Source organism: Myxine glutinosa, chromosome 6 (assembly GCF_964187855.1).
Source record: "Myxine glutinosa chromosome 6, kmMyxGlut1.1, whole genome shotgun sequence".
NCBI lineage: Eukaryota > Metazoa > Chordata > Myxini > Myxiniformes > Myxinidae > Myxine > Myxine glutinosa.
The window spans coordinates 11,297,445-11,311,288 of NC_136266.1; the positions used below are offsets into that span (position 1 = coordinate 11,297,445).

The following is a 13,844-nucleotide window of genomic DNA, read 5'->3' on the forward strand; positions in this document are numbered from 1 at the left end:
TATTATTGATTATTGACGCTATTTATTGACGCTATTTGACGTATTATTGATTATTGACGCTATTTATTGACGCTATTTATTGACGCTATTTGATGTATTATTGATTATTGACGCTATTTATTGACGCTATTTGACGTATTATTGATTATTGACGCTATTTATTGACGCTATTTATTGACGCTATTTATTGACGCTATTTGACGTATTATTGATTATTATTGACGCTATTTATTGACGCTATTTGGTGGATATTAAACCTTGGGTGATATCTATTAACAGATGTCAAGAAATGTTATTTTTCCAATTGAAAATATTTTTTTTCGTATGCTCAGTCGAGGCTCGTATAAGAGCTAACACATAGAACATATAATAATAAAGGGAGTGAGAGACAAGCACAACAACAGTATGGAACAGGGACATCAGGAGATCTGTGGAAGGGAGAGTGTTGGGGCTGGATACACAGGATAAACAAGATGCATTCGGGAAAAGGGGCATCCGGGAAAGAAAACGGAATTAGAAGGAGGTGGATGTGGGGTGAATTAACGGGATATGAGGTCAGATGTGTTTTAACATTCTCTCATTACTCTTTTTCACCAGTTTGTAGAATGTCTTCATGAGAAGGTTCAATCATAATCTTCCCTCAGGAGCTTCATGCAGGTGGTGTACCACCATCTCATCCCCCAATACCCAACCCTCTTACTCGCAGGTTACTGTGCTTCTTTCTTTCCCCTCTCTCATTTTTCCTATTCATTATTCCCTAGTTTAGTGTGTTTTACGGTAGCCCTAATTTCAATTCATTACCATTTTACCCTCGGTCACCTCACTCTTCCATGAACCTCGAGGTTGTGGACAAATAACCCCTGTCCACCTTACTCCTGCCTTTGTGCATGGCACATTGATCAACTACAAGGACTTCCGGATTCATCAGGGCAGCGCGGTCAAGGTCAGAGTGCCACTCGGTCCCCATGGACTGGCCCATTCCCTTCCCTTCTATTTCCCCTCTCTCTTTCCCTCCCCCCCCCCCCCCCCGCCCCTTTATCCCCGTCTCTCTCTCTCTCTCCCTTCCTCTCCTCTCTCTCTAACTCTGCCATCGCCCTGACTTCGTGAAGGTGGGAGTGCACCATCCTAGATGTGGGGGAGGGATCTCTGGGTCGCTGCTGCGAGATTGATTGGCTGTCTTCGTGCCGCGTGCTTGTTCGTGAGAACTGTCCGGGGCTATACAACAACATCAACAACAACACCAAGGACTGTTAAAAGACCATACAGTTTTCACCCTCTTGCTTCTCCTTTTCTCTAATATTGAAAGCATCATTTTACATTGATTTTCTTTTACACTTTACATCATTAAAGTTATGAATTCAAGATGTTCCCAGAGGAAGAGGGGAGGGTGTATTACTAATACGAATTCAACCAGACTCAGTGCTGTAATAGTTAGAGAGTCCGCACTGAGTCTGGGAGGTCGGTGGTTTGAACCCCGGTCGAGTCATGCCAAAGACTTTAAAAATGGTACGTGCTGCTTCCTTGCTCGACGCTCAGCATTAAAAAAGATAGAGCACCAAAAAACAGCCAGCATCCAGAATGGATAGGCCTAATGGCTTCCTACTCAATCAATGGTCCTTGTAAGGGGACTCATATTATTAGAGGACCAAACCATTCTGGCTGGTACCCTATTTATTTCATTATTATTATTATTACGTGACGCATGCTACTTTTGCAGGCCTCGATGACGAGTCTTTCTCTGGTTGAAACGTTCACCATGGTGACGACATTGGTCAACATGATGACCAACACAAACTATCCACTTTCCTCCTCCATAGTGCAGCAATCTTACTATAATTCACCAAATGTCCGTCTGTCCATTCGAAGGTACCGCCAAAACGGCTCAACCGATCGCAACGATATTTTGGGTGGGTATTCCTGGGACCCCTTGGAGTAAAATAGGCTATATTGTTTTTCCAATTTTTTTCCCCCAATTTTCCAGTTTTTCCAAAAACGATGTAATAATATTTACCGATATGAACAGTGATGTGGCTTTTGTTGAAATTCTACAAATACTGTTTAGATTTTGATGAGAATTATGAACCTGCCGTGAATGCGGAAGTGGACAGATGACGGCAATGTGCGGGTTTGATAATATCCAAATACAACCGTCATTCAATCGTAATGTTAAATCGTGAAACGTTAATCATGTTAATCGTTTTGTTCCAGTATCAATTGATCATTGGAATTGAGTGAATACAATTACGATTTTGAATTCGTAATTGTATTCACCCAACCGTACGGAACTTCACATCAGGATTTAAATATTTGTTTATGTCACGAATGTTGTTAAAGTTTATTGTATTAATGTGTGTTTGTGATTGGAGTTATGTTGTTTGGAATGAAAAAAAGAGATATCGAGTTCAAGTGAATGACGAAATGCAGTGATGGTTTTACGTTCTAAACGTGAAATTCGCGGATCGCCATATGCAGATTCGCCATTGACTGGGTATGGAACACACGTACATGTTTGTTTGCGAACGGGTACGTTTTTCATGGAAGTCCTTCTCGAACTTGCTGCCCATGTCTGACGTGCGACTGAAGGTGCTACAGGAATGTGGAATTTATTGGTTTCATGCTTTAGCATTCGCCGTTTCTGCATTGTCTGTTTGCTTATGGCCTCCCACCTGTGCGTAGCACGGGTACGTCACTAGTTTGTTTAATTTTGCATCCATTTGTCACAGTAAATAAATTGGACAGAAGTGTGAGCACAACATCCATTTATTGGTCTGTTTCTCGGTTTGTGCGCGTGTGCAGGCCTACTTACACCCACAATGAGGAAGTCCAGCCAACACCAGACGTTTGTGAAATACTTCTTGAAACCGTAAGCTACCCATTTGAGCAGCATTTCTACAATGAATACGTAAGTGAACAGCCGGTCTGCATTTTCCAGAATCTTCATCCGAATCTTATGTTTCCCAAGGTACACATCTTCAAAGGCCTGCAAAAGAAATATGACTCTGTCAAAAGTCCATGGTTCCATCAGATCTACAAAAGTATTTAAGGCTCTTGTTAGAGCAAACGTATTTTTAGCTTTTTATTGTTCTCGTGAAGAATATCTTAATGTAAATTTAATATATGGAGATAGTATTGGATAGCAAGGGGATAATAAAATGTGTTATCATGAATAAATGATGTTTCACCATCTCAGTTGATAAAACGCCAGAGCAGGCCAATAGCGCGGCGTTACGCGCGCTGCTTGTGAGCAAGGAGGAAGCGGACAAGCGGTAACATATAAACGTCTTTATTGTAAGACTACACTGTAACACTGAACTCCTCCGGGCTGGTCGCCCGGTGTATATCATGAGGCCACGCCTACCCCTCGGGCGTGGCCACCGCCCACTTGGTGCGTGGAATGATGTCACCACGCCAGTGGGCTTTTGTGTCCGCCACACGCGCCCCCCCAGAATTCCCACGCACCTGGAGGGCCAGTTTGCGGGGCAGACGAATGACCCGGCCGAAGCGCCCCCTGGCGATCGGCGGCGTCCGGGGTGCAGGGATACCAGGTGGGATGCCCCTGGCTGCCCCTGGGATGGGTGCAGGACCGGGGGGCGCCGTGGCGGCGGGGCTGGGCGGTGCCGGGGGTCCGCCCGCAGGAGGGCGGCCCCGACGTGGGAGTCGGGCCACTGGCGGTGGATGGTCCACATCGAGGTGGGCCGGCTTGAGGCGGTCTACCGAAACGCGGTCAGGAGTACCGCCGATGTCCAGGGTGAAGTGCTTCGCCCCGGTCTCCAGCACGCGGAAAGGCCCGTCGTACGGGGGCCGCAGTGGTGTCCGATGGGCATCGTGGCGGACGAAGACGTACTCCGCCGTGCGAAGCTCCGGGGCGACGTGCGTCGGTGGGTGCCCGTGGCATGCCGTTGGCACCGGGGCGAACCTCTGGGCGGTCTCTTGCAGAGCGGAGCGCTGCTGTGCCGCGGACCATGGTGCCGTGGAGTCAGGGAGGAACTCGCCCGGCACCCGCAGCGGTTGTCCGAAGACCAACTCCGCCGCGGATGCGCGCAGGTCCTCCTTGGGCGCCGTCCGGAGGCCCAGCAGGACCCAGGGGAGCCTGTCGACCCAGCCGCCGTCGCGGAGGGTGGCCCGGAGCGCGGCCTTCAATGAGCGGTGAAATCGCTCACACAGGCCGTTAGCCTGGGGGTGGTAGGCCGTGGTTCGGTGCAGCCTGACCCCGAGCCCCTGCGCAACCGCCCCCCAGAGCTCCGAGGTGAACTGGGGGCCGCGGTCGGATGAGATGTCTGAGGGGGCGCCGAACCGGGCGACCCAGGTGGCGATGAAAGCCTGCGCGACATCGGCCGCCGTTGTCGACGCCAAGGGCACGGCCTCCGGCCACCGGGTGGTGCGGTCCACCATGGTGAGGACGTAGGTGAAACCCCGCAAGGGGGGCAGAGGTCCCACCAGGTCCACGTGGACGTGGTCAAACCGGCGTTCCGGCACCGTGAACGGGGCCAACGGGGCCTGGGTGTGCCGGTGCACCTTGGCGCGCTGGCACGCGAGGCACATCCTGGCCCAGCCGCGGACGGCCTTCCGGAGGCCGTGCCAGACGAACTTGTCGGCGATCAGCCTTTGGGAGGCCCTCGCGCCCGGGTGGGACAGGCCGTGGATGGCGTCAAACACCTGGCGCTGCCAGCCCGCGGGCACAATGGGGCGAGGACGCCCGAGGGAGACGTCGCACAAGAGGGCCGCGCCCGCGCCGTCGAACGGCACCTCGGTGACGCGGAGGCCCGTGACGGCGGTCCGCAAGGCCTGGACGTCGGGGTCAGCGGCCTGGTCCGCTGCCATCCGGGCATAGTCGATGCCGAGGTGGACTGCGTGGGCGACGGCCCGGGAAAGGCAATCCGCCACCGGGTTGTCCTTCCCCGCGACGTGCTGGATGTCCATCGTGTACTCGGACACGGCCGAGAGGTGACGCTGCTGCCGGGCCGACCACGGCTCGGTGACCTTGCCCATCGCGAAGATCAGCGGCTTGTGGTCGACGAAGGCAGTGAACGCCCGGCCCTCGAACAGATGGCGGAAGTGCCTGACCGCCAAGTGAAGTCCGAGCAACTCGCGGTCGAAGGTACTGTAACGGCGTTTGGGCGGGCGAAGCTGCCGGCTAAAGAACGCCAGCGGTTGCCAAGCTCCACGCACCCATTGCTCGTGCACCGCGCCCACCGCGTAGTCCGAGGCATCGGTGGTGAGGGCGATCGGTGCATCGGGCGCCGGGTGCGCGAGCATGGTGGCGTTAGCCAAGGCGAGCTTCGCGCCCGTGAACGCCGTGTCCATCTGCTCGGTCCAGGTAACGTCGCCTTTGCCCGGCTTACCTCGGAGAGCTTCGTGCAGGGGGCGCAGGAGCTGGGCGATACGGGGCAGGAACCGATGGTAAAAGTTCACCATGCCCAGGAACTCCTGCAGCCCTCTGATCGTGCGGGGGCGCGGAAACCCCTTCACCGCCTCCACCTTGGCCGGCAGGGGGACGGCGCCATGCCTGGTGACACGGTGCCCCAGAAAATCGATTGTGGCGGCGCCGAACCGGCACTTTGCGGGGTTCACAATCAGGCCATGCTGGCCCAGGCGTTCGAAGAGCGTGCGGAGGTGGCGTAGGTGCTCTTCGCGGGACGCGCTGGCGACGAGGATATCGTCCAGGTAGACGTAGACAAAATCCAAGTCGCGCAGGACGCTGTCCATCAGTCGCTGGAACGCCTGAGCCGCATTCTTCAGACCGAAGGGCATGCGCAGGAACTCGAAGAGTCCGAATGGCGTGATGACCGCCGTCTTCGGGACGTCCTCCGGCCTGACGGGGACCTGATGGTAGCCGCGTATGAGGTCCACCTTCGAGAAGAAGGACCTGCCCGCCAAACGGGCGGAAAAGTCCTGAATGTGGGGGACGGGGTAGCGGTGTCAGGTCGCAGATTTGTTATTGTTTAATGTTCTGTTATAGACGTCGGTTGACTAATACGTTATGATTTAAATGTTGTTTAAAAATGCTATTTCATAAGTTAATAAAGGGTTTTTCGCTTTGTTATAGGTTAAAATGAGAAAGTACTCGATGCATTCGTGCTGGACAAATGGCTCCATTGTATACGTGTGCCCTTTCGAGGCTAGATAAGTCCGGTCGTAAAATCCCCCTTCGATCCGCAGACGGCGCCTCGAGCCGCGGGCAGGAGAACGCTTATGTGCGCATGGAATGTGTAGCTTCATGTAGGATGCTCGGACCGCAGACATATAACCTTTGATAAACGGCCAAAACATTAATTATATTTCGTATAATCACCGCGGCGCTTGAGTTACAATAAATATGCTTTGAATTTATGTTTAAATGAGAAATGTGAACTGAAGGTGCTCTTAACACCTGGGACTCATCAGAACAAACCTCATTTACTTTACGGTCTTATCGGAACCAAGAATGCAATTCTCCTTTCAGTGAGTTACATTTTCTGTCACCTCGGAGCCCTGAAAACACATCTGGTCCGGATCCTAACGGTGCGTGCTGCACTCCCCCAAGATGAAAGAACGGATGACGGTGGGGGCTAGGGATAACGGTGGGAGGAACTCTCGTAGTTCCTTTGTTCTCTCGGAGATTTTCTGATAAACGTGTCCCTATTTAAGCGGACTGTGAATCAATGCATTTTCAGGAAGGCTAGACGTGGCATGACGGTGATGCGTGCTGTAGAAGTCTTCGCTTCCTCCAGATCTGTATAAGTGGTATTTTAATAAAGTTTCGTCATTCTCAATCTCAAACTGTTGGTGAACTTCTGTTACGATCGCTGGAGAGTTGTTGCCCAACAGCGGTCGGGAGTCGTGGCGTCATTGAGACGGCGATAGTCCCCGCACGGTCGCCATCCCCCGCCGGGCTTCGGCACGATGTGCAGCGGCGACGCCCAAGCGCTCTCTGAGCGCCGAACGATGCCGAGTCGCTCCAGGGTAGCGAACTCCGCTTTTGCCACCGCCAGCTTCGTCGGCTCGAGGCGGCGTGCCCGGGCGTAGACCGGTGGCCCGACGGTGGGGATGTGATGGGCCACCCCGTGCTTGACGGCCCCCGCCGAGAAGGTGGGCCGCGTGAGGACCGGGAAGCCGGCGAGGAGGCGGGTGAATGCGTCCGCTGCCGGAAGCGTACAGACCAACGTGGCCGGAACCGAATCGTTCGGCAAGCCGCTTGGCAAGCCGCTCGTTGAGCTGGGCAACGCACACGCGAGCGAGCTGAACGTCTCGGCCTGGACAAGCCGTCTGCGCTTGACGTCGACCAGGAGCCCATTAGCGCACAGGAAGTCCGCGCCAAGCAGTGCCATGGGCACGTCGGCGGTGACGAACGTCCATCGGAAAACCTGCCCTCCAAACCGCAGAGAGAGGCAGCGTTTTCCGTACGTGCGGATGGGCGTCCCGTTCGCGGCAAGCAGCGCGGGGCCCCCACCCGCGGCGTGCTTGTCTGACGTGCCGGCGGGAATGACACTCACCTGCGCTCCCGTGTCGCACAGGTAACGGCGCCCGGAGAAGGTGTCCGTTATGAACAGCAGGCTGCTCGAACGGCCGGCGCTCATCGCCACAATTGAGCGCCGGCCCGGGCATTTCCTGACCCGGTGAAGGAGCACGGCGGATGACACCGCCGAGCTTCGTGGCCGAACTTGGCGTGGAACCAGCACCAGGTGGTGGAGCTGGAGGAGCGCGGCTGGCTCCGCCAGGCCAGTGGAGTCGACGGGTTTCCCCGCGGTGGCGGTTTTCGCCGCGGCGGTGGGCGGGGCGTGGCGGCGTTCACGAGGTGCGTATCAGCATGCTGCTGAACCTCAGCGTGCTGTAGAAGATGATGCTGTGGAACATCAGCGTCGAAGGCCGTGACGGCCACGCCAACGCTCGCCCGCGTGTCCGAAGCGGCGAAGTACTTGTCCGCCTCGGCCGCCAATGCTCGGGGTTCCGTTAGCCCGGTCCCGGCCAACGCGAGGCGAACCTGCGCTGGAAGTTGGCGACGGAAAAGCGCCCGGAATAGCGAACCGGGGGCTTCGTCGCCCAACAGTGACAGCATATGGTCCATTCGGACCGACGGGCGCGTCTCACCGAGCTCGGGGAGATCCAGGAGGCGGTCGGCCCGTGCGTCGTCCGTGAGGCTGAACGTGGCTAGGAGTAGCCGCTTGAGTGCCTCGTACTTGTGGCCGTCCGGTGGGTGGCGAAGGACGGACACAACTCGAGCGGCCGTGCCGGGCCCGAGGGAGGCGACGACGTGGCAGTAGCGCGTGTCATCGCCGGTGAGGTGCCGAAGCTGAAATTGGGCTTCGGCCTGGACGAACCAGACTTCGGCCTGAGCCTCCCAAAATTCCGGAAGTTTGACAAAGGCGGCCATGGCGATGGCGTCGCGTGTGGAAGGATCGCTCCAGCAGATCCAACGTCGAGGGTCACCAGTAAAGCGCGGCGTTACGCGCGCTGCTTGTGAGCAAGGAGGAAGCGGACAAGCGGTAACATATAAACGTCTTTATTGTAAGACTACACTGTAACACTGAACTCCTCCGGGCTGGTCGCCCGGTGTATATCATGAGGCCACGCCTACCCCTCGGGCGTGGCCACCGCCCACTTGGTGCGTGGAATGATGTCACCACGCCAGTGGGCTTTTGTGTCCGCCACATTATCATGAATAAATGATGTTTCACCATCTCAGTTGATAAAACGCCAGAGCAGGCCAATGTGATCGGTCTGTACACAAAATAATAACTAGAAAGATTCTGATAAAACAAAAAGCCTGTTCACATCATCTTTGTATGCAGACGTCTTCTTCTTCTGTATGCTAAAAATGACAAAAACAGCTAAAAAAAAAATTACAAAATGAAAATTCACCATTTTATGCAACCTTGACCTTTTGATCTTTAAAAAAAAAAAAACCTTCATCTTTCGGCTTCTTGCTTTGGATTCTAAAAAAACCCCAACAAGCCACAAGGCAAGGCCAGTGCGCCAGGCCGCGTCACAAATGGATGTCAATGGGTGCAAATCCGGGAGCCCCCAGCAAGGACCTCTTCCCCACCAGAGCTGCCATTATTGGCTAGGTTATCGCTCCCATTGAAATCATTGCATTCAGCGCAGTCCTAGATCCCAAGGAACTCGGTCCCATGTGAGCATAACTTGGCAAAAAGTGAGTCGACAAAGCTCGGGTATTATTTCTCAGCATGATGGGGTCTGCAAAACCCAATAAGCCCAAGACCAAGCCACGTCCCAAACGCATGACGATGAACACGACTCTGGGCAGCACACATGTGGCCCTCTGCCTCACCAAAGCTGCCATTCACGGCTCCATTCTCACCCCCACCAAAGTTGTTGTGCTTGGAGCAGTCCTCTATCCCACAAAACCCGGTGTCTCTCGTCCTCAACTGACGGAACTTTGCAGGAGGGGGTCACCCATAATATACACATATATGTGTGTGTGCCCAATCATGACTCATGTGTGTGTATGTGTGTCTGTCTGTCTGTCTGTCTGTGTATGTGTATATGTGTGTGTGTCTGTCTGTCTGTGTCTGTCTGTCTGTGTCTGTCTGTCTGTCTGTGTGTGTCTGTCTGTGTGTGTCTGTCTGTCTGTGTCTGTCTGTCTGTGTCTGTCTGTCTGTGTCTGTCTGTCTGTCTCTGTCTGTGTGTGTCTGTGTCTGTCTGTGTCTGTCTGTGTCTGTCTGTGTGTGTGTGTGTGTGTGTGTGTGTGTGTGTGTGTGTGTGTGTGTGTGTGTATGTATGTGTGTGTATGTGTGTGTGTATTTGTGTATGTGTGTGTGTTTGTGTGTGTCGTCTGCCACCACCGGTGGTCATCTCTACACGCAGGCACCAAGACTGAACAGGCCTCCCCTGGTCTCATCTCCCATCGAGGACTCCCTGCTCTCATCCCATAATCTCCCATCAAGGACCCATCTCCAACTGAACAAGGAAGCACTACTCAGGATGTGCTCTGCGGATGCACAAGCCTTCACCTCATTCATGCTCTGTTTCCACCTGCACCGCCGGGGGCCCACCTGATCGCACCCGGGACATCCCCACTTGCCCGGACATGGCGCACCGCTGCCACCAGCTACCATTTCCCCAGGTTATGACACCAAAGCTCGGTCCCATTCTTCCATGGCGGAAGGTGACAGTCCATGGCGGAAGGCAGCAGTCTAACCCTAATAGCGTGGGAGGGAGTCGGAAAAAGGAGTCATCCTCGGTGGAGGAACAAAACGCACTAAGCTGCACAGCCAGGTCGCCTCCAAATGCCTCAGTCTCATCAAAGCTGTCATATTCAGGACGGTCCTCGACCCCACCGAAGCTGGATCCCACCCACCCTCGACAGGATGGAGATGACAAAGCCCTCCAGGGATGCACGGCCAGGCCGCCTCCCAAATGCCTCAGACTCATCAAAGCTGTCATGTTCAGGACGGTCCTGGACCCCACCGAAGCTGGATCCCACCCGCCCTCGACAGGATGGAGATGACAAAGCCCTCCAGGGCTGCACAGCCAGGCCGCCTCCCAAATGCCTCAGACTCATCAAAACTGTCATATTCAGGACGGTCCTCGACCCCACCGAAGCTGGATCCCACCCGCCCTCGACAGGATGGAGATGACAAAGTCCTCCAGGGCTGCACAGCCAGGCCGCCTCCCAAATGCCTCAGACTCATCAAAGCTGTCATATTCAGGACGGACCTCGACCCCACCGAAGCTGGATCCCACCCGCCCTCGACAGGATGGAGATGACAAAGCCCTCCAGGGATGCACGGCAAGGCCGCCTCCCAAATGCTTCAGACTCATCAAAGCTGTCATATTCAGGACGGTCCTCGACCCCACCGAAGCTGGATCCCACCCGCCCTCGACAGGATGGAGATGACAAAGTCCTCCAGGGCTGCACAGCCAGGCCGCCTCCCAAATGCCTCAGACTCATCAAAACTGTCATATTCAGGACGGTCCTCGACCCCACCGAAGCTGGATCCCACCCGCCCTCGACAGGATGGAGATGACAACGTCCTCCAGGGCTGCACAGCCAGGCCACCTCCCAAATGCCTCAGACTCATCAAAACTGTCATATTCAGGACGGTCCTGGACCCCACCAAAGCTGGATCCCACCCGCCCTCAACAGGATGGAGATGACAAAGCCCCCCAGGGCTGCACGGCCAGGCCGCCTCCCAAATGCCTCAGAGTCATCAAAACTGTCATATTCAGGACGGTCCTGGACCCCACCAAAGCTGGATCCCACCCGCCCTCGACAGGATGGAGATGACAAAGCCCTCCAGGGCTGCATTCACAGGCCGCCTCCCAAATGCCTCAGACTCATCAAAGCTGTCATATTCAGGACGGTCCTCGACCCCATCGAAGCTGGATCCCACCCGCCCTCGACAGGATGGAGATGACAAAGTCCTCCAGGGATGCACAGCCAGGCCGCCTCCCAAATGCCTCAGACTCATCAAAACTGTCATATTCAGGACGGTCCTCGACCCCACCGAAGCTGGATCCCACCTGCCCTCGACAGGATGGAGATGACAAAGCCCTCCAGGGCTGCACGGCCAGGCCGCCTCCCAAATGCCTCAGACTCATCAAAACGGTCATATTCGGGACGGTCCTGGACCCCACCGAAGCTGGATCCCACCCGCCCTCGACAGGATGGAGATGACAAAGCCCTCCAGGGCTGCATGCACAGGCCGCCTCCCAAATGCCTCAGACTCAGCAAAGCTGTCTTATTCAGGACGGCCCTCGACCCCACCGAAGCTGGATTCCACCCGCCCTCGACAGGATGGAGATGACAAAGCCCTCCAGGGCTACACGCACAAGCTGCCTCCCAAAAGCCTCAGACTCATCAAAGCTGTCATATTCAGGACGGTTCTCGACCCCACCGAAGCTGGATCCCACCCGCCCTCGACAGGATGGAGATGACAAAGCCCTCCAGGGCTGCATGCACAGGCCGCCTCCCAAAAGCCTCAGACTCATCAAAGCTGTCATATTCAGGACGGTCCTCGACCCCACCGAAGCTGGATCCCACCCGCCCTCGACAGGATGGAGATGACAAAGCCCTCCAGGGCTGCACGGCCAGGCCGCCTCCCAACATCATGTCCATCAGCGCGACACAATGTGCGACGTCCTCTGTCCTACCAAAGCTGTCACCCTCATCACGATCTTCGCTCCCATCAAAGATATTATTTGACATGGTCTTCACCTCAGTTCCCAACGACAGGAAGGCAGAAAGCGCCATTTTCTAAATGTTTTTTCTCACTCGTTTAACTTTATTTTTCCAGATCTAGATGCCAATGACGTGCTCATCCAGTAAATTATTTGAGGAGCATTTGCATGGGGAACCTCCCGACCCACGCCGCCCTCTATGATATATCTCATGTCTCTTCCCTAGCTCCGTTAATATTCCGACCAACATTTCAGTCCCTCCTGTCTCCAGTCGGACATTCTGCTACTCTGTTGTCCTTCACTTTTGGTGTCATCTATTTATTTTGTACACCAACATGGTAGAGTTTACCCTCTCTTCTTTCTCTGCTGCTTCCCTTTTATTCCATCCCCATACTCATATATCCTCCGGAAGTTTATCGCCGTTGATGAAGTGTCTTTTACACCGCCTTATTTAAATTTTACACCACGTTACATTCATTCTTCGTGCCTGTTGTTTGTGTCCTTTATGATATCCTCAATAACAGTAAGTTTCCTGTTCGGGATGATTTCAAATCTTGTTTGACTGCCAGACCGGCATCCAGAATGAAAATAATTACCTCGCTCCTCTCTGCGGATGCACAATCGGGGTGCATTCAAAAGCAAAGTACTGCTAAACTACAGGTTAGTTTTCCGATTCATGTTCAAAACAAGAAAGAGCAACCCGAGATTGCAGACTCTCACTCACCAGGACGTGTTTGTGTGGTGTATATTAGCTGCTGTGTTTGTGCGTATATTTATGTTCAAGCCAATATGGTTGCTGAACCACGTGACCGATGACATCGTCAATTCAATTCTCCCGTGCAATCTTTGTGTAGATCATGCTCAATAAATTTCAAACTGATCGGATCAAGCATTCTACTTGTCTAATTATGACGTCATAATGAAAGCACCGATGACATCATAAATATATGTTGTTCCCAATGGGGAGTACTTGACAATGAGCCATGTTTCAATTAATTTCCATGGAGCAGTTTCAAAGATATAAAGGTGCAAACTTTTTGAGTTTTTCCAAGGTTGTGCCTGTACCACGTGATCTATGATGTCATAATCATCATTTTAAAATATTCCACAGGAGCAGGTGCTCCTATGGTGAAATTTCTTGGCAATCGGACAAACGGTTGCAGAGAAAAACATACTCACGTTATGTGCGGACAAACAGACAGACGGACAAACGGACTCAAATGCAATACCCTCTCCTCTGGCGAGGATAATAAAACATTAAATTGAAATTAAGTCGTTCCGCGATCATGGACTGACACTTGTAGACAGACAGACAAAGAGACCCAATTGCTTAACCCTGCTGTTCACTTCACATACACGGGGTAAATATATCATCTCATCACTATGTTAAGTGAATTCCATTATAAAAATAAAAAGTGACTTGTGTTTCACAGGAAGGCCTTTGTATCAATGAGTGCTCCGTTCCTCAGATGGACAGCAAGCTGGGAACCCTCTGTTAGCATTAACTGATGGATGTGAAATATCTCACGGGGTCTCATGTGAAATGTAGGTGATTTATCGCTGGTACGGTATCCTAAAAATATAAAATAAAACTTACAAAAGCCTGCCCTGACTATGCCTATACTTGAGTAATGCAGCCTTCAACAGGTAGTCAGCAGACCCAGCAGGTAACTGGGGACAGAAAATTGCTGCATTACCTGGATTATTGCCTGCCTGATAACCTG

General features: G+C 53.3%; 1 protein-coding gene across 1 annotated transcript in view; it reads right to left on the reverse strand.

The window, feature by feature from the left end:
• The window catches only part of LOC137429583 (sodium channel protein type 3 subunit alpha-like), a 192,099-nt gene that overhangs the window by 80,459 nt on the left and 97,796 nt on the right, over positions 1–13,844 (reverse strand). Inside the window, exon 17 of the mRNA XM_078779597.1 lies at positions 2,807–2,980. Coding sequence (XP_078635723.1) covers positions 2,807–2,980 — 174 coding nt within the window. The remainder of the gene's footprint in view (positions 1–2,806; positions 2,981–13,844) is intronic.